General features: G+C 37.9%; 1 protein-coding gene across 1 annotated transcript; it reads right to left on the minus strand.

The window, feature by feature from the left end:
• Nucleotides 1-3,066: 3,066 nt before the first annotated feature.
• LOC149141603 (uncharacterized) lies at nt 3,067-3,393 on the minus strand. The gene has a single exon (XM_089451276.1). The coding sequence runs from the start codon at nt 3,391-3,393 to the stop codon at nt 3,067-3,069; it is 327 nt and encodes a 108-aa protein (XP_089307402.1).
• Nucleotides 3,394-22,252: the final 18,859 nt, after the last annotated feature.

Raw genomic sequence — 22,252 nt, forward strand, 5'->3', positions numbered from 1 at the left:
TCAAGCACTCTCAACTACTTTCCCATTATTAAAAAATATGATCCCCTTGAATCCTCCACACATCTCTCACATATCTTGGATAAGATATGCCAACCAAATCCTCCATGATCTTCTCCTTAGGAATAGACTTGAATAATTATCTCCTTAATATGGTGGATGAGATATTTGAGAAGTCTCTTGGAATTAATTCTTCACATATTTCCTACACATCACAAAACTCACATATTCTTGAGATATATATAAAAATATGTATATTTTCTAGTATTTAATCATAAATTCTCTTTTAATACAAAAATGAATAAAATGGAAAATAAGAAGGTGAAACCCAAATGTATTTATGAAAGTGATATGATAAAAGGTTAATGGGATGATGAAATGTAAGGAATAGTGAAGAAAAAGGTGGATGAAAATATGACATTTATGAGTCCCAACATCCTCCCCAACTGAACTTGTTGCATGTCCTCATGCAACAATGCATGGGTCTCTTTAAGAACATTTGGCATCTTGAACTTTGGCTTTACATGATGATGTCTTCTAATAATGAATGTTTCCAGGATATGTGAAATACATGAGTAGCAACTTACGTTTTCTTATGGTTGGTTCCTCTGTGACAACCATGAATACAAAGAATGTTGGTTCTTGTGTTAACAACATTCATTTCAGTTTCCGTTCTCTTTTCTTCAATAGTAATGTAAACACTCACTGGAAATCATTATGTGCATAAGGAAGCCCTTTTGTAATATTAATGAAGCATGACAATATTGCGTATGAAGCAAAGTGCAACAAAGTATCATTGGAAAATAAATGTTGGTGAATGGTAAATGAGAAAAAAAATGGAGTGATAGTGGTGAAGAAATGGAATCATGGTAGTGAATATGTAGTGAATATAGTTCTCCCCCCCCCAACAAAATTGCCATTGGTTGCATGTCCTCATGCAACTTGACATGGCTCATGAAAGGAAATGTAGCATGGTGAGGGAATTTTCCAAAATATTCAAGTTAGCATATAAGGAATCGCATGATTAAAGATTAGAAAACAACATACCTCTACTTACCCAAGAATCATGAAGTATGCAATAGGAATGTAGTTGCTGCTGGATCAGGAAAATGTGACTGATGTTGTTGTAACTCGATCATTGGAAATGAAGGAATCTAAATTGTTGATGTTGAATCATGGAAAAGATAAACGCTGAAAGTGGAACTGTGGTACTCTCATAGATCAGAATTCATGCTGCTGTAACTGCTAAGGGAGTCGTGAAAAAGTGTATAGTCTTCGTCTGCTACAAAACCGATGGTACAAGTCTACTCATTCAAAAGAATGTGTTGATGTCGAGCATGAAAAGAGATCATTGTATTATCGGCCATTGATGCATGCCTTTAACCAATGTGAGGCAAACTCACCATTGATGTCAATTAGTGCCAAGGTACCCGGGTACATCTTGCAAATGCAAATAGAGGTGTTGACGTCGAGCCATTTGCAAGATCTGACGATCATGGGACATTGATGTATTAGCATGATTGTCAGGGAGAAAACTTGCCATTGAGGCATGCAAGTGTCAAGGCACCCAAAAGGAACTCTAGTCTATTTCCCAGATAAGGTGCTGATGTCGATGGGGCAAGACTTGTTGAAAGGTGGGCCTTAAGGAATCCCACATCAGTCAATGCGAGTTTGTACAAAAAGATTTGGTAGGACTATAAATGGAAATAACTCATGGACAAGCAGTGTGGATCAGCATGATGAAAAAAACAGGGCAATGTAATCATGGAAAGGGAATGCGTTTTATTCAGAAGGCAAACTAGAAGGCAATAAACTGAAAAGGATAAAGGAATGTATGTGATTCAAAAAAATAGGCGTGCATGAAGTCGTGAAAGATAAGGTAGTGGAAAATGGGCTTCAACACAAGGATGGTCTAGGCGTTTGGAAGGAAAAAGGTGAGTAATCAAGACGCAAAAGGTTTTTTGTCTAGTGGAAAATGTCATGATATGTGTTGTGAAGAATTAATTCCTTCAAGCGTCCAATGACACATGTTTCATTGTGATTTCAAATAATCACTTTTGCATTAGATTTTCTTCAACTCTGAAAAACTTAGCACCATTCCTGCATAAAAATTGTCACCTTTGTGTACCATCTCCATCGATCATTCCTGTAAAAATAAATTAGCTCATTTTCAAGAATTTATGAAATGTCCATTTTTTTAATTATTTTTCGAAGTTACTCTAATTGTGGATGAAAAGGGTGTCGCATCGTAATGTTGAGATTTTTGCATAAGCTTCTCATTGACCTACACATAACACGAATCTCATTTCACTTGTTAATATATGCATTCTAACTCTTGCCCACAAAAATAAATGATAAATTCTAACATACTTTTATTTCCCCCCAACTAGAAATATTGCATGTCCCCATGCAATGTACTCATTGATTGTGAAATACTTTTTCAAAATGTTTTTATTGGTTTGCAGGAAAAGTGATTTAAAACATTTGAAAAGGTTTTGTATTTGTTAGGGAACAAGTAGTTAGTTTATAAATGAATGAGAGCAATTTTATTTTATTATTTTTTTTTTTATATATATAGATATATATATATATATATATATATATATATATATATATATATATATATATATATATATATATATATATATATATATCTATATCATTTTTTAATAAATAACAAATTAAAAAAACAAAAGTTTTTAATTTATTATTTATGTCAATTTTTTTTAATTAAAAACAAAACTAATAATGAAAATAATAAGAAAACTAACCCTAATTAAAAAAAAAAAAAAAAAAAACGACCAAGGGCTGTGAGATGAAAACGACCAGTTGTGGAACTATCCTATGCAGATTGTCTGGGTGGCTTGGCAAAGAGTAGGCAGAATGGAAGGAGAGTAAGAAGAACCACCGACAATATTGAAATCCACAACGCAAGCATATGCCCTCAGCTAGTTGCCGTGGGTTTTCACAGATCAAGTATTGTTTTCACACTACAGCCCATTGTAGTCGTTATTGCCACTAGAAGGCATATGCTCACCAGTACAACCTTGGCCATAGTCATTGCCATTTTCAATCACTCGATTCCGTCCACTCTTCCATAGTGGCAACACAGATGTGATGCTCCCCATCCTTGACATAATTGTAGGAATTGGGCTTCAATCCGTCCCCTTTGCCACTTAACATCATGCGAACGATCTTTTGTTCCAGCTTTTCCGTATCCTTATCTATCTTTGACTTGCACTCATCTTCGATGACTTTATCACAAGCATTGGATATCAGAGCATCCGTATATGGAGGGCGGATCCCCAATCTCTCCATAATGCTGCTAAGCCTAGTTGCATCAAGAGGAGATTTGGGCTTCAACATACTTACTGCAGAAAATGCAAAACCCACCATAAACCTTTACCAGACATCGACATCTAAAAGAGCCATTTTATTTCAACGCATGGAGGCCAGATGAATGTTTCTGCACAAAATCTGAGCATTGACCTCATCGGCCTTCTTCAACACCATATAATGATGCGAAAGCCTTTTTACATTGAAAGCATAGTGTTTCATTATTCAAATGCATCGCCTGAGTTTGGGGAAATGGTGTACCAAGCCTTTGAGGGAAATAGGTTCATCATCAAGCTGAAGATCGACGCAGCCTGAGTCCCAATATTTGATGCAAAAATGTTGAATCCCTTCGTACAACACGTGACTAATTCCTTGCAATCTGTGTTAACAATAAAGCCTCCTCTTGATTTAGTGATAGAAAAATCCGATTTTACTTATCATATAATGACTTGTTCCTGAAAAATTGGAATTTGTATTATCGTTTCCTGATTTTTTGGACAAAGAGCCAGATTTTTAATTTATGTTTTGGAGGATTTTGTGGGTGTTGCTGAGGGAGTTGCGATGGCGAAGGGAATTTTTTTAATGATACACTGGCCAAGGATAGAGGATGTTGCCAAAATCTCGAAAAATATTGCAAAATTGGATCCTTTTCTCAATAGGAAGAGGGGTGTAGGGTAACCACCAAGTTATGCCAAAGCTATATTAAGAGCAATCAGATTATGCTCACAAAAAAAAACCAATGCATCAAAGATAACACTTTGTTCAGAGCTTCATCTTTCCCATTGAACAAGATCGTTCCCATGATAAGATCGTGCATCAAACTTGGAACCAAGTTACTTGTAATAGAGATGACCCATCTAGCTTCATAGTTCCACCTTGTCAATTATATGCAGTTTGCCAAATAGTTGCTGAAATCTGACTAAACTGCTGCGTCCATTTTTCAATTAATAACAGCGTGCGAAGGTGTTATGAAACCAACTCAAGAAAAGATAGAAAAGATAGATCAACGCCTTAGAATTCAGCCTCTTCGAGGGGGCAACCTCCTTTACATTACATAAATGAACAATTCTTGGATGATACAAATGACAAAACCTCCTTTCTATATATAGGAGTCTAAGGAGTCACAATATAATCCAGCCGACCTAACAATAATAATATAAAGCCACAAAAATAACAATAGAGGGATTCTATGGGGCACAGAAATAACAATATGGGGGTAATAGGGGCACAACAATATAAATAGGGGGTATAACTACAATAGTAATGGGGTAATCACTAGTATTATAGGGACCCAACATGCCCCTCTCCTTCAAAAAAGTGTTGTCCTCAACCCTTGAGCAGTTCTGGATACTTCTGCATAAAATTCTCATCCTCCCATGTGGAATATTCAGCGGATAAGTTCTTCCACTTGATAAGATACTCTGAAATTGATCGATTTCGTAGCTGTCGAGTTCTTGTTTCTGTGATTGCTTTCGGTTCCAATATAATTTTTCCTTCCTCGTCAAGTTCTGGCAATATTGTTTGAATTGGGAGCTTGTCACCTATAACCTTCTTTAAACATGAAACATGGAAAATTGGGTGCAATCGAGAAGCTGCAGGAAGCTCCAATTTGTATGCCATAGTACCAATCTTTTCCAACACCTTTTACAGACCATAATACTTTGGTGATAATTTATTATCATTCTTAGCTTGCTTTAGGGACATTTGCTTATATGGTTGTAGCCGTAGGAATACCCAATCACCTACATCAAAACTTCTTTCACTGCGATGTTGATCTGCCTGTTGTTTCATTCTATTTTGTGCCAACACGAGGTTATCCTTTAAGAGTTGGAGGACTTGTTGTTGATGTTCGATGTGATGTTCCACTGCCTGAACCTTAGAATTTTCTCTTAAATATGATGTGATGGATGGTGGTTGATACCCATAAAGTGCCATAAATGGGGTCATTTTTGTTGCTGTATGGAAGGAAGTGTTATACCACCATTCAGCTAGAGGAAACCATTTGAGCGATTGTGTCTGTTTATCAGATACAAAGCAACGAAGATATCCTTCCAAACATTTGTTTACTATCTCAGTTTGCCCATCAGATTGAGGATGATAAGATGAGCTATGAGCTAACTGAGTACCAAGACAAGAAAATAATTCTGTCCAAAAATTTCCAGTGAAAATGGGATCTCTGTCACTTACAATAATCTTTGGGTTTCCATGTAGCTTTTGAACTGTTTCCATAAATGCAGTAGAAACTGTATTGGCTTTAAATGGATGTGATAATGCACAAAAGTGTGCATACTTGGTAAGTCTGTCAACTACCACCATGATGACACTCTTTCCCTCAGACTTGGGTAAACCTGTGATAAAATCCATTGAAACCTCCTCCCAACGTTGGCCTGGAATGGATAAAGGTTGTAATAGACCTGGTGTCTTAATTGTTTCAACTTTATTTTGCTGGCAAACCAAACATTCCGCCACAAACTTTTGAATATCTGATTTAAGGCCATCCCAAAAAAATTCCTTCTTAACCCTGTGGTAAGTTTTTAAAAATCCTGAGTGCCCTCCTAAGGGAGAAGTGTGCAATTCCATAAGAATCTTTTGTTTTAGCTGGGAATTCTTACAGAGGTATAAGCGATCTTTGTACCATAACGAATCATTTTGCCAGCTAAATGTATCAGAAGTACTGGAATCTTGTTGTAGCTTTTGAATAAGTGCCCACACTTCTTCGTCATTCTTCTATTCCTCCCTTGCTTCGTTTATCCAATCTAGTTTGATAATAGAAATGGCACACAACAATGCTTCCACATCCTCATCCTTTCTTGAGAGTGCATCTGCCACCACATTTTGCTTCCCTTTTTTGTAGATGATTTCAAAGTCATAACCCAACATCTTTGTGACCCACTTTTGTTGCTCTTCAGAGGATAATCTTTTTTCTAAAAAGTATTTAAGGCTATCATGATCCATTTTTACCTTGAAGTGTCTTCCCATTAGGTAGGGTCGCCATTTCTTAAGTGCATGGAGTATTGCCAACATTTCCTTCTCATAAATGGCTTTTCTTAAAAACTTTCCCTTGATTGGACGACTTTCAAAAGCAATGGGTCTTTCATCTTGCATTAGAACAGCACCAATTCCATTTCCTGAAGCATCACATTCCACAATAAAGGTTTTTGTGAAGTCCGGCGTAGCTAAGACCGGTGCTTGGCACATTGCCTCTTTAAGATGTTCAAAGGCCTTTGTTGCTTCTGAAGTCCATGAAAATGAATCTTTCTTCAATAATGTTGTTAGAGGTGCTGCTATTCTCCCATAATTCTTAACAAACTTGCGATAATACCCTGTCAACCCAAGAAATCCTCGCAGATGCTTTATGGATGTGGGGATTTTCCATTCCTTAATGGATTTAATTTTGCTAGGGTCTACCTTAACTCCTTCATGAGATACAATATGACCCAAATATTCCACCTCCTGGACTCCAAAGAAACATTTGGATCTTTTTGCATATAATTGTTTCTCCTCCAATAGTTGTAACACCCTGTCAACATGTTCAACATGATCCTTCCAAGACTTGTTGTAGATTAGTATATCATCAAAAAATACTAACACAAATTTTCTAAGGAATGGTTTGAAAATTGAATTCATCAAACCTTGAAATGTTGAAGGTGCATTGGTAAGGCCAAAAGGCATGACCAAAAATTCATAATGACCCTCATGAGTTCTAAATGCCGTTTCCGAAATGTCTTCAATCTTCATTCTAATTTGATGATATCCCGAATGAAGATCCAACTTGGTGAAGTAAATTGATCCATGCAATTCATCCAGTAATTCATCAATAACAGGAATGGGGAACTTATCTTTAATAGTGAGCTTGTTGAGCTCCCTATAATCTGGACACATGCACCATGATCCATCCTTCTTGTGCACCAATACTACTGGAGCTGAGAAAGAACTTTGACTCGGTTGAATTATACCAGCCTCTAGCATTTCTGCAACCATACGTTCAATTTCACTTTTTTGGACATATGGATATATGTACGGCCTAATGTTTGGAGGAACACTTCCTGGAATCAGATGAATAGCATGATCATGATCACGCATAGGTGGGAGACCTTTGGGAGTCTCAAATACCTTGGAATGATTGTCCAAGACTTTTTGGAGATCTAGAGAAATAGACGATTCCAATGTGGAAACATCTAGCGAACATAATTGTGCAATTACACCTCTTTGCTCCTTTTTTAGAAGCTTTGTCATGCCATTAGAGCTGATTATCTTTCCTGGTTTCCCTGCAATACCCCTTAATTCAACTTCCTTTCCTTCCACAGAAAATTTCATGAAAAGTTCTTGAAAATTAAAAGCTATTGTACCCAAGGATTGTAGCCATTGGACTCCTAGTACAACATCAGCACCTCCCATTGGAATGGAAAGCATTGGGCTAGTCAATACATATTCTCCCATGGATAGCTTGATATTATGGCACTTTCCAAAAAAATTTATTGTTCCTCCATTTGCAATCATCACTTGACACTCTGGTGTTGGATATAGGAAGCAATTCAATTCTTTTGCTACCCTACAATGAATACAATTGTGGGTGCTTCCTGAATCAATCAACACTATTACCTTTTTCTTCTTGATTTGTCCTTCTATCTTGATGGTTTGAGGAGTGGTAATTCCCGCCAATGCATTACAAGATATGGTCAGATTTATTTGTTCTTCATCTAGGTTTTGTTCCTGGAATATATCCTCTGCTTTTGACCTTTCTTGCTCCTTTTCTTCTTCCTCTTCACAATCTATGTAGAATAATTTCTTCTCAACACACTTATGACCTTTTGTGTATTTGCTATCGCAATTGTAACAAAGACCTTTTGCTCTTTTTTCTTCCAATTGTTGTGGTGTCAACCTTGTAGGTTGTGGAAGACTATGGGCAACAACATTTCCATCTTTATAGTTGTGAATGGTATGCTTCCTAGTTGCCATAATTTTGCTTTCCATTTTTCTTGCTAACCTGAATGCCTTCTCTAATGAATCAGGTTCCCAAAGGCGCATATCATGTTGGATATTATCCTTTAAAAACCCTATGAACACATCAATCCTATGCTCCTCTGGAATATCTTTTACCCTTATGTTCAATTTTTGGAACTCCTCAATGTGCTCCATTATTGAACCCTTTTGTTTGAGGCTTATCAATTGGCTAAAAAAAGTGTTGCTTTTTGTATCCTCATAATGTGCTATCAATTCTTCCGTAAAAATTGCCCAAGTGATAAATTGTTTACGAGAACAAAGCCATTGATACCATACAAACTGATTTGGTTCCAAATATAAAGTTGCCATACGTACCTTTTGTGTGTTTTGCACATTATTGAGATCAAAGAATTTCTCCATCTGTAATATCCATGTGGCGGGATCCTTGCCATCAAACTTCCTCATATCGATTTTTGGAACATGGTGAGTCTTCGATCCAACAATAGAGTCTATGGAATCATGATTAACATTTCTTTTGTTCTCATCATGATTTTTCTTTACTACCTTTTCACCATTAGTGACCCTTTCTTGTAGCAACTTCTTCAATTCTTCCATGTCTGTCTTCAAATCTATCTTCAAATTTGCCATCGAATCCTCCATCTTAGCTTCCATGCCCTTTATCTTAGATTCCACGCCATTTACCTTAGCTTCTGTTAGCTTTTGTGAGCGTGACATTTGTTGCACTTGTTCTTGTAATTTTGATATATCATGTAGCATTTCTTCCTCTTCTTCATGAGTCATGCTAGATCTTTCAGGTTCCTTACTAGGTGTTTGCATTTTATTTCCTCGGGGCATCAATTACCGATAATAATGCTTTACTATGCCCTTTGAATTCCGTTAAACCAAGCTTACACAAAAATTAAAAAAAAAACTACACATCTTTTTTCACTTTATAGAAGCCTAATATTGAATCTGATGTATCTCTGTAATTTCAAATCATCCAATTCTGAAATTGCTACCTGTAGTAGCCTTCTATGTCCTCTTTCCAATGCCACAAGTCTGAACCAAATTGGATTCTCCAAGGAAGAGTTATGTGAAATCTCCCACAGTGACTTGCTTTTAGACTCGTTCAGTAGAGCTAACTTGTACGACGTTCCACGAGTCCCCGTTTCAACCTTTGAATCTAAAACACACATACAAGAAACTAAAGTCCGTTCTCTTTCTGTACCTTCTTACGAAATTTCAATCCGATCCCCAGAGAGAAAGTTATGATGATTTTCCCCAGGTCACCTGTTTTGAATGTAATTCAGGAGTCTGCAAAAAGACCAAATTCCTCAGATCATATCTCCGCAAATATCACGTAAAAAGCTCTGAAATTTGGAATCAAGATTCAGCGCGATTTCTTCTCAAATGGGTTTTTTTTGCGACTTCTGAAATGTCACAGAAAAAAAGTTATAGTGAAAATGCCACGATGACCTGTTTGGAGCAGCGAAACCCTAGAATCCAAAGCTCTGATACCAAATGTTATGAAACCAGCTCAAGAAAAGATAGAAAAGATAGATCAACGCCTTAGAATTCAGCCTCTTCGAGGGGGCAACCTCATTTACATTACATAAATGAACAATTCTTGGATGATACAAATGACAAAACCTCCTTTCTATATATAGGAGTCTAAGGAGTCACAATATAATCCAGCCGACCTAACAATAATAATATAAAGCCACAAAAATAACAATAGAGGGATTCTATGGGGCACAGAAATAACAATATGGGGGTAATAGGGGCACAACAATATAAATAGGGGGTATAACTACAATAGTAATGGGGTAATCACTAGTATTATAGGGACCCAACAGAAGGTCGTTGTCGGAATGGCGTTGGTGAATCTGCAGTTTCGGGCCTGCAATGCTATGTGTTTTTTTTCTCGTCTTGGGCCTGCAGTGTGTTTTTCCTCTCAGCCCTTTATATGTTGCGTGATATATGAATTGTTTTATGTTTTGTTTTTTTTCTTTCTTTTATGAGTGCGCTAACTGTTTTATTTTTTATTATTATTATTTTTTTTATCTTTACTTTTTTTTTTTTCTTTTAGTTGTTTTATTATTTTGCGTTGTTTTGTTTTCATGAATGTTTTATTTTATTTTTTAAATGAAAAACTAAAATATAGAAAGAAACTAAACTTCCTCTAGACTTAATTATTTTTAACAAATGGACACAATGATTTGCATATCGAAAGATGTTTTTTATCAAGCATATTGCAAAACATTTATTTATTCTTGAAATTAGTCTAAATCATCCCTATTTTCTGATCCTCGCGATCACACTAAGCGCGGAGGAGAGCATACTTATTCTAAGAAAAACTGAAACTGAAAGCAAAAACTAAAAATGAAATCCTACCTACTCTATTCTAATTAAAAAAAAAATTAGTTACGTGTAATTAAACTTCCAATGAAGCCATTCACATAGCAATAACAACAATATATTCAGTGGCAATTTTTTTAAATGATGGATGAAAATATTCGAGAGTGAATGAGTCTAGTTGTTGTGACTGCAAATCAACTAAAATAAAAAGATGAATATAATCTAGTACTTACCTGGAACCATTGTTCAATAAAGCTTTGATAGGCACAGTTTCTCTCACTTACATCATGTTGTAACTCCTCTTCTTCTTCTCCAATCTGTTGTTCTTCTTCCTCGAATTCCTGTTCGAATGATTGTTCGCCATCAGATACGCAGGGTTCTTCAGATATTGAATCTTCATTTATTTCTTGGGGAGTAGTTGAACTTTCAATTCTTGTCAAGATCTCCTTTTCCAGGGAAGAGGAGATTCCAAATTTTGCAAGGATCTGAGTGAGTAGTTCCAAGCTGACACTCATTATAAAACCATGTTGAAAGAGATTCTAAACAAAGTACTAATAATTTTCTGAGTTTTTAATCCTTTTACAAGGTTTTAGTTCACAAAAACTCTTCCAAATCAGCACACTAAAAATTGAATTAAAAACAAAAGGACAACAGAAATAATCTTGAATTCAATACTAAATTAAACCCTCTTACAAGGACTTCTCATTAATTGAGTAATCAAATTCTTCAACTACAACCATGAACCATGAATTCATCAAACACTCTTCACAACTGCGAAAATCAAACACACTTGCAGAAATTGAAATTCACACTTGCATAAATATAAACACACCCTACATGCCCTGATCCATAAGAGGTCGAGCTCGTGACGGTATCTCGAATGCGATGTGTAGGCTATTCCCCACGTCTTACCACCTAAACACCTCGGAGTTAGGAACATGTCTAAACACACTTGCATGAAAAATCAAACTAAACTTCAATCCATCGTGCCTCCCCGTCAACGGCGCCAAAATGTTGGGTGAAAATATTATTGTTTAATTTTGTTGTAGTACTTGCCCAACTATTTAATTTGTCAATCCGAGGTTCATAGGTTTACGAGGCAGATGCACTATATATGCAGTATCGAAGTGGAACTAATCCAATCTAATCTAATCTAAATTACTAAAATCAAATTAATCTAGGAAGGCATTGAAACATTAACTATAAAAGCAAGAAATTGCATAAGGGAAAAGCAATACAACATGTGAAGAATTTGAATGACAAACAACATATGTGAGCTCATAACAATAAAAATATCTTAAATTATATTACAAGAACCAAATAACAAATTATGAAAGTGTAACAATAAAAGAATATAAATCAAAGCTAAGAATCCCCTTCTCCTAATTACAAAACTATCTCTTAAAGCTAATCTCTATCCTTCCAAATGAAGAGAGAGAACTCTCTTATATACATGAAGAAGATAACCATCTCATATTTACATATCCAATATTCTCTCAAGCACTTTCAACTACTTTCCCATTATTACAAAATATGATCCCTTAGAATCCTCCACACATCTCTCACATATCTTGGATAAGATATGCCGACCAAATCCTCCATGATCTTCTCCTTAGGAATAGACTTGAATAATTATCTCCTTAATATGGTGGAGGAGATATTTGAGAAGTCTCTTGGAATTAATTCTTCACATATTTCCTACACATCACAGAACTCACATATTCTTGAGATATATATAAAAATATGTATATTTTCTAATATTTAATCATAAATTCAGTTGTAATACAAAAATGAATAAAATGGAAAATAAGAAGGTGAAACCCAAATGTATTTATGAAAATGATACGATAAAAGGTTAATGGGATGATGAAATGTAAGGAATAGTGAAGAAAAAGGTGGATGAAAATATGACATTTCTGAGTCCCAATAGTCACCTACATCTGAAAGCGAATGACCATACATAATTGTAGACTAGTAGGTTTATGGATTTGATTTCGTCTCTTCATGAGTGATTGTAGACATAGGTACATGAATAGAGATGACATGAAGATAGATGAGATGAACAAGGAGAACACATGCAAAAGGATGTTTTCGCGAGTGGACGAACAAATGTTGAATGAAAGGAGATGTGTCCGCAGACGAGCAAACAGACTAACAAGCAGGAATAAATTTTCATGAATGGATGAACATGCAAAGATGTGTTCGCGAATGGATGAACGAAAAAACATGCGAGGATGTGTTTGTGGATAGATGAATGAATGAACATGCGAGGAGATATTTTTCTGAACGAACGAACATGTCAAGCATGCCATGGTACAAGCAAGGAGAAACATGAACATGCAACATCAAGTGAACCCAATGACCATCGAGGACTTTGCACACCTTTCCATGTGGAGGTGAAGTTGTTATACACTAATTGGACATCCATCACTCAACAGAACTATGGCTCAACATGCACACCACCACCAGCATGAACGTACAAGAACTATCATGTCAAGTCATGTCATGAGTCAATTTAGCCACATCACTATTGTGGGCCATACTGTTGTAAATCAATGTAATGAAACATGGAAGTCCAAGAGACCCACTTGTAGTCTGAAGAGTCATGTAAAATTGAAAAGTCATGAAAGTCAAACAGCCATGACGGAAGTTGAACAGTCATCAAGGCCAGTTTTACCCTAGACTATAAATATCCCTCATTTGTACATGAAAAGGAATTTTCACCTTGGCTCCTCCCACAGAGCCTTGAAAGTCTCTAATCTTTTCTTTGAGGAGCGAGTAGTGGCTACAATGCCTCGCCATCGGGGTTAGTGATGTAATGGTGTACTGATGTGTCTTGGAACTTCACTTAATTCAGAAGCCTACTAAGAGGCCAACACATTTTCACACATGTGTTGTAACTATTTGTAAGATTAATCTTGAACACTTGTAATACATGTTGCTTTAACCTATGTTAAATAATTGAACTCATCCAGCTGTTATAATACATATATTTATGAATATGCATTGTATAAGTTACTAATGATGTCCTGCCCATGTTGGTTACCTCCCCGTACATCAAACGTAACCTTTCACGTAAACTTGTCATAACGATCGTCGCACTCATGCGGACTGTCCTGTTGGGTGTCATACGTGCTATCTTCCCTTGTGTGTTGTGACTGCCGCATCCATGTGGATTTTTCCTCTAGAAGTTATGCATGTCATGTTTTGTTGTGTGTCTCTGACAGAGTTGGGACTTCATCCCTTCCAACTTGAGACTCACTCCCACATTCTCTCTCTGCAGTGAAAGAACCTTGACACAAGTAACACAAGCACTCACCAGGCATGTGAACCTCACTATTCGCAGACAAAGAAAACCACTCTCATGTCCTGACAAGAAAGATCTAAGGCATATCTTTAAGACAATGGAAACCACACCATTGTACCAGATGGGAATCCTACACCAAACGGTGTGATGTCTAGTTGGGACTTCATATCGGGGACATCCCATGATGTTCGGAGGTCTAGCACCATCAAAATTTCGGTTCTAGAAGGAGGGCCAGATGATAAGATAAGTCCTCACAATCTATGTTGAATCTTCACACATCTATCATGGAGTGTGTTATAGTTCACTCTCCAAAATTTCTGTCCAACAGACATACCTTTCACATTGAGAGGGAGTTTTGGAATGACTTGTCACAAATCACATATGATGGTGAAGGCGAAGTGGCCTGGCCTGAGCACTTAGATGACTTTCATGTGCTCATGGAGAACATGGAAGGCTTTAATGAAAATGAGGTCTATTTGCCAGTCACACACACACACTTCACGACCACCTGTTGTGATGGTGTGGCATACTGCCTCATAACTTAGTGAACTCATTGAAGAAGTTTAGTGATCTAATCGAATCTATTTTTCACCATTTTGATTCTAAAGCAATTAATAATTTTTTTTTTTAAACAACAGAAAGTTGCACATGAATCACTAATGGATTTTTCACAATGCTTCCATCTAATCATGATTGAAGCTCTTAAAAGTTAGATGAAATTCTAGTATCTCACGGACAGATTTTAATATTACCTTACCAAATCGCTCTGCCCTAAGATGACGTTGAAGTTCAAAGCCCACTCGAAATAATTCAGTGATGGATCTTCCCAATCACAAGTGGAAACAGTTGTTGTCACAAGTGACTGTCTTCCTTCCCCTCATCAAATAGCTCCACCACCGTAGAGTGATGTGGGAGAACATGCACACACATCTGTTCAACTATCACATCCTCCCACCCTCACTATTCTCAATATCTACATAGATTTGGCTGGGAAGTCCATGAGTTTTCGTACACACTTTTTACCTCAACCTCCGTCTCCACATTTTATTGATCCTTCGGATTACATTTTCTTGTGTTATTCCATTCCTAATTCTACACCTTTTGTGAACAAGGATCAAGCCATCGATGGAGTTGATGTTGCACAACCAACCTATGTTGTCATTCACAAAGAGTATGACTAAGCATCTAAGAATGAACCTATGGTGAAGGATGACCTCCTTCTATCCGCGCCTCCTCTTCATTTTCCTGACATCGTTGGTGATTTTGTTATCTTTGATTTTCCTTGTGTAAATCCATCCATGGATGCATCTACTTTTGATCATTCATGGAATGCATCGGATGTTAGTACATCATTTGACAATGGAGGGGACTAATTGTTAATTGAACATCCACTTGATTTTTCATCTGCTTTTTCTAGAAATGCAAAGGGTGAACATTATTTCTTCTCATCTACCCCTCTGTGTGATTCATCAAAACATGAGGATGTCAACAAATATCCTGAATTTTCTAATCTTGGTTATTCTAATCTTTATACTTCATCTGATTGCGATGTTGATTCACTTGTTGTTAATATATCTAAGGCACCAGTCTCCGATGATCTATCTATCGATGAAGTGGAAACCCTACAGTCTATCGAGGCACTTCAGCCAGAGATGATGGTTATGTCAGGCCCTCATCGTCCTGAGGTTAGTTCCACTTCTGATCATAAAATTTGTCAAACACCTGAGGCTCCTCATCACTCTCTACTTCGCATGAAATATCAACCAAACACCCAAATTTCTCTTCCTCCACTCAAATCGCATGATCGCATCACTCAATCTTTGGAGGCATCTTACACAGCAAGCGTGCTTGCAAAGATAGGTTGTTGGTATTTCTCAGATTCACTTGTATGTCATAGTACAAAGAGTGTGCACATTTATCATTTGCACACAGTGTGTCACAACACCACGTTAAGTCTACAGAATGTATGTCTTGTGCATTCACTCTTTTCTTTTTATTGGATTTTTTAGAACTCAGAGCGTGTTGGTTATCATTGTTGTATTTTTTATGTTTGTTGGTTCGCTTGACTGTTCTTCTCGTGAAACATGCCTTCACCAACATGGGCAAGCCAATGCACCGGTGGTGACATTGGAAATATCACTTCATGTAAGTAGGCCCATGCACTGTTTAACATAGGAGTAGGAGTAGTGTTTTTTCTCTGGGTTTCTTTACTTTGCATTCTGGTTTGCATGTTTTCTTTCTTGCTTACTTTCTTTGGTTTTCTTTCTTTCTTTCTTTCTTTACTTGTTTTTATTTCACTTTACTTCTACTTTTTCTTTTTTCTTTCTTTGCTTCCTTGTACCCACAGGTCAGCCTCTCGTGAAACCGTGTTTGGTTCTCAAGACAGATAGGGCGAATCTAAGAGGAATTGAATAGCTATCAACATCTGGTTTTTTTCTTCCTCTCTCTTTATGAGGAACCTATTGTTAGTCGATGATTCCTTGATGGAAAATGCATTCTGTTTAGAGTGAGTCTTGGTGAAAACACAACACTTGCACTCTAACTAGCACCACCTCCTATAGTCGGTTGTTTTGGGTTAACCCTTGTCATCTCAGTCAAGTAGAGTAAGGTGAGGGGGAAAACCTTAACAAGTATGCTAAAGGTATACATAACGTACTTCTCTGAATGAAAATACCTCTTCTTCTCTTAATAAGTTGGGATCCATCTTTTGCCCATGAAATAAATAAGTGCCTATGCATAATTCTATGAAAATATAAAAATATGAAAATTTTGAAAAAATGAATAAGGAAAAAGAAGTCAAAGGCTTCCTAAATAGAGAGGTGATGCAAGTAACTCCATCAAGGTACTGACTAGGCTTGTTAGCAGCGAAGCTATGCTTTTTTTCCTGCGTGACTCCACTGGGGTACTGTCTAGTCCTACTGGCAGCGGATCAACACCAGAGATGAAACTTAAACTGTAACTGTCATATTACTTGTGCACCAAGATACCACTCATCCCCAATTGAAACAACTAGGTTGACTTGGCTTGGAATGTGTGATGATTGATCAAGAGAATGGTAGGGACTACATCTTTCATCCAAGCTCGTGTTGGAACTACGATGATCAAAGAACTGAACAATACATTGGGAAGGGTTAGACTCACTTTTCACGAAACAAAGTCCATATAGAGAGCTGTAGTTCTACCAATGTGTCACCAAGTGTTGTAGTGGTTACATCCACCTTCTAAAATTTTGGCTCACATGCAAATTTTGGAGCCTACCTCGAATCCTTCAATCGATTATCCTTGGTTTCTTGATTGGTATGATGATGATTTCAAGCTCCCCTCCTTGATCTTAATAGTTATCCGCATTCTCATCTTCATGCAACATGTGTCATATTTGGGCACATGGGTTTTTGTTTGTCATGCAAAAGGGGATGTTTTCTTGATTCAAGGGAATTGTGTGCATATGTGTGGTTGTCATCACATATACATGTTTCACACTCACCTCATGTACTCATGTCATGAATGTTGTTGCATCAAGAAAAGTATGCCTTATGTATTCTAGATGGTCAATGTTGTGTCACTAGTGTTCTGTGCGATCACAGTCGAGTCCTACCAACGTTTTCATATGTTTCACTAATCTCACATTTAGCCATTTTCCCAAGCAACCTAGCCTCATCCACCTTCCTCGAACTATGATATTATTTTCTGCGACCATCAAGCTTCCTCCCTTGCCTACCGAAACCTTACAATATGCATAGACACCAACCTCCCTTTCATGTTGAAACCCTACAGCCCATATAGACCTAAGCCAACAATGCTCTCCAGATATGCGTAGATCAATCCATCTACACTGCACTCAAAAATTGTACAGAGGTGTCCTCCCTGGACCCCTGTCCCACAACAATTCTTTGAGCCTCAAAATTGTAGAGTGTTGTCAAAGTTTTATTGTTAGTCTTGCATGCAGAACTTCCACAGATGGGCCTCCTAGGGTCTCATTTTGGCAACAATCACTTTCCGCAGAATTTGCATAGATCTACCTCTCAGTGACTATAAGAAAAGGTTACATGCTAAAATTTCTTCCAAGGAGTTGAGGAGAAGGACCAAGGAACCGAGTAATGGAAAAGATCAGGACAACATGAAAACTTTGTCATATGCATGATCATCTTGAGGGTAAGTATGGTAAGTACGGAACATATTTCAAAGTACAGTTCTTAGTTTAGTTTACAGGACTTCTTGTCACTGTCATATCACAATGTCCTTAATAACATGCATGTGCGCAAACATGGAAAGTCATCTTATGTGTTTCTTCTACATGTCTTGCTTCTTTATCACTTTTTCAACCAACTATCATCTTCCACATGTTGATTGCTATGTCATTCTTGTGACCTCATTCTAGTGATGTTGAAGGTTTTGTTTGAGTTATGTTCGCTATGTAAACATCTATCGCACTCACACACAATGTTGTTGATCCGAATGGAAAATTGCATCAACCCATGGTACTCATCCACCCATATTATTCATCAACCCATGGAATTTACCCATGGCATTGTAAATGGCATCCGCTCGTGGTATTGTAAAATCCACCCATGGTATTCACCCATGGAATTTACCCATGGTATTGTAAATGGCATCTGCTCGTGGTATTGTAAAATCCACCCATGGTATTCATTCACCCATGGAATTGACCCGTGGTATTGTAACTGAAAAATACTATAACTAACAAGTCACATTTTGTTAAAGGACAGGTTGTCCGCCACAATGTATCCTTTACAATTCAGAGGCATGTAGCCACCACATCTCTTCTCAGAGATAAGCTACCATCGCCCTAGCTGGTTTATTTCCATTACTATTTTAAATAAAAGTTTCTTTGTGGTTTTGTTTATCGGGCATTCTCCTCTCTCTTTTTCTTCTGGCAATTCAAGTTTTCAGATCTTGGGGTCTTTTCCCCCAAGATCCATTGCAAGTTTTCAGATCTTTGGGGGAGAGACCCCCAAGATCTAACAGATTGAAATGGATCTTGGGAGGAGAGACCCCCAAGATCTGAAAACTTGCAATGGATCTTGGGGGAAAAGACCCCAAGATCTGAAAACTTGAATTGCCAGAAGAAAAAGAGAGAGGAGAATGCCCAATAAACAAAACCACAAAGAAACTTTTATTTAAAATAGTAATGGAAATAAACCAGCTAGGGCGATGGTAGCTTATCTCTAAGAAGAGATGTGGTGGCTACATGCCTCTGAACTGTAAAGGCTACATTGTGGCGGACAACCTGTCCTTCTACAAAATGTGACTTGTTACTTATAGTATTTTTCAGTTACAACACCACGGGTCAATTCCATGGGTGAATGAGTACCATGGGTGGATTTTACAATACCACGGGCAGATGCCATTTACAATACCATGGGTAAATTCCATGGGTGAATACCATGGGTGGATTTTACAATACCACGGGCGGATGCCATTTACAATACCATGGGTAAATTCCATGGGTTGATGAATAATATGGGTGGATGAGTACCATGGGTTGATGCCATTTTCCATTCGGATCATTCCTCCCTCCTTAAGAAGCAATGGTCCCCATTGCGTAAAGTTCCCTCCTACAAAGCCTTTGTTGAATATGAAGAGCCACTGAAGATAAGGGTTTTACGTGGTTAACCCAAAACCCTGATAAATGAAGATCCGAGGATAGAGATACCCTGTAATGCTTGTGACCAACTGTGATTCTGATAGTGTATGGCCTAGAAAATGGACTTCGACGAATTGTGGGTTTATGGATGACCCACAACCGTGATGTTTGTTGCTGATGAAGTAGCAGGTGCCTACATAGCCTGGGGTGGGAGGGCACGTCTCCAAATAACCCAAGCCAAATGCTGCTATGTTGAAACTGATGAATGTGAAGCAGGTGCCTACTAAAGTGGGGTGGGAGGGCACGTCTCCAATGGAAACCCACTCCGAATGCTTCTCCAGAATTAAAATGGACATAACTCGGCCAATATAACTCAGAATATTTATTATAACTTGTTTTTAGAAGCAGAAGGACCATTTTGCATCTTCCCATGTGATGGAAATCCTTATCTGGGCACTTTGAGATCTCAGATTTGTGCTGCAACAGTTCCGCTGTCACAAAAATTCTGATAAAATAGTTGATTTTAAATCAGCGATATCTCCCACATCCGGACTCCGATTTGACCCATTTGTTTTTTGAAATTGGGTGATTTTTCGAGAGGAATCCAGATCTGGTATTTGATTTTGTAAATTTTGTACCAAATGTTTCAGATCTGATCTGCAAAGTCGCCGCCCAAAAACAAATCCTGCAAAAAAATGAGAAAAGAAAAATTCTTCCTGCTTGACCCAAGAAAGTGCTATGTGGAGGTTGTAGCACATGCCTGAATTTTGTTGAATATTGCTGCAAAATTTGAAACTGAAACATGCATCAAACCCTCGTTCCCATGGAATCATAACCTGCTCTGATACCACTGATTCGGATCTTGGGAGGAGGCCCCCAAGATCTAAAAGATTGAAATGGATCTCGGGAGAAGAGACCCCCAAGATCTGAAAACTTGCAATGGATCTTGGGGGAAAAGACCCCAAGATCTGAAAACTTGAATTGCCAGAAGAAAAAGAGAGAGGAGAATGCCCGATAAACAAAACCACAAAGAAACTTTTATTTAAAATAGTAATGGAAATAAACCAGCTAGGGCGATGGTAGCTTATCTCTGAGAAGAGATGTGGTGGCTACATGCCTCTGAACTGTAAAGGCTACATTGTGGCGGACAACCTGTCCTTTTACAAAATGTGACTTGTTACTTATAGTATTTTTCAGTTACAATACCACGTGTCAATTCCATGGGTGAATGAATACCATGGGTGGATTTTACAATACCACGGGCAGATGCCATTTACAATACCATGGGTGAATTTTACAATACCACGGGCAGATGCCATTTACAATACCATGGGTAAATTCCATGGGTTGATGAATAATATGGGTGTATGAGTACCATGGGTTGATGCCATTTTCCATTCGGATCAGTTGTATGAACTGTTGCGAAAGTGTCATCGCAGTCATTCAATGATCTATCATAAGTGTCGGGCTTTTTGCTCACACCATTGGTCAATCACACTAAGTATATGTTATCTTGATGGTTTGAGGTTTCTTGTCATTGAGTCATCTTGAGTGTGTGTTCGCAAGGTTGTGTATGCACAAGTTTAGTCGCTCACGCACTTAGTCATTTTGCTAAAATTCTAACGATCAGATAACTCTCCAACAGCCAGACCTTTGTTGAGCTGCATTGTGCAATTTCAGCCCTCACTAAACATGTACACTTGCCTAGAATTGTGTAGAACTTGATGCTGTCTCCTAGGCAGCCTGCACTGCACAATCCTGAAATTGACCAAACTAATTGTCATCCAGAACAATGCAAAGGTTCCTTAGCAAGTCATCTCAATTTTCACTACCTAAAAGAAAATCAACCAAGCCTCTTTTGGTCAACCAGAGACACTAGGCATTCACCCCTGGACTCACTCTCCTAAAAAATTGTGTAGATGCTGCAAACCTTCCCCGCTCGACTGATTGACAAAATTGTGCAGATAGGCCCAGTGCCCGTCCTTGTCTCCCACCAGAAATTGTGCATTTTTTCCAGCCACCCACCTAGACAGTTGGCCAACTACTCACCCAGGAAATTGCATAGATCTCATTAGCAAGCCCCTCAGTTTCCCAACATCCTACTTAGCTCAAAAATTGCGTAGAGGTGTTCAAAAATTTAGCCTCCCAACAATTCCATAGTATTTGTCTCCAGTAATCCCGCAGCCTGCTCCCAACTTCGTTAAGGAATTGCGTAGTTTTTTTTCCAAGCTTCTGTAGACCACAACCAGCTCCCTCCATAAATTACGTAGTTTTTGCTGCCAAGTCCCTCTCCTACCCGCACTGCTTCCCTCCATAAATCGCTCAAACCTTTCCTCCAGCCGAGCCAGATCCCGCGGATTGTCACTTCTCATCCAGATTTTCCTTCTTAGTCTCCAAGTGACCTCTACACAATTTTCACCAGCAGTGCCCAAAGCTCGCATCCCATCTTGAAACTTTCCTCACATAGTTTTGCAACCTTGTCGTCTCTCCTAGTCACCTGCATCCAAAAGAAAATGACCATGCATCATGGTAGACTAGGAGGTTTGTGGATTTGATGTTGTCTCATCATGAGTGCTTGCAGACACAGGTACATGAATAGACATGATGTGATTATAGATGGGATGGAGAAGGAGATTACATGCAAAAGGATGTGTTCGCTAATGGACAAACAAGAAATTCATGTAAGGAGATGTGTTCGCGAATGA

This window comes from Pinus tabuliformis, chromosome X (assembly GCF_031772625.1).
Source record: "Pinus tabuliformis cultivar Carrire ecotype Pingquan chromosome X, CPIR1, whole genome shotgun sequence".
Classification (NCBI taxonomy): domain Eukaryota; kingdom Viridiplantae; phylum Streptophyta; class Pinopsida; order Pinales; family Pinaceae; genus Pinus; species Pinus tabuliformis.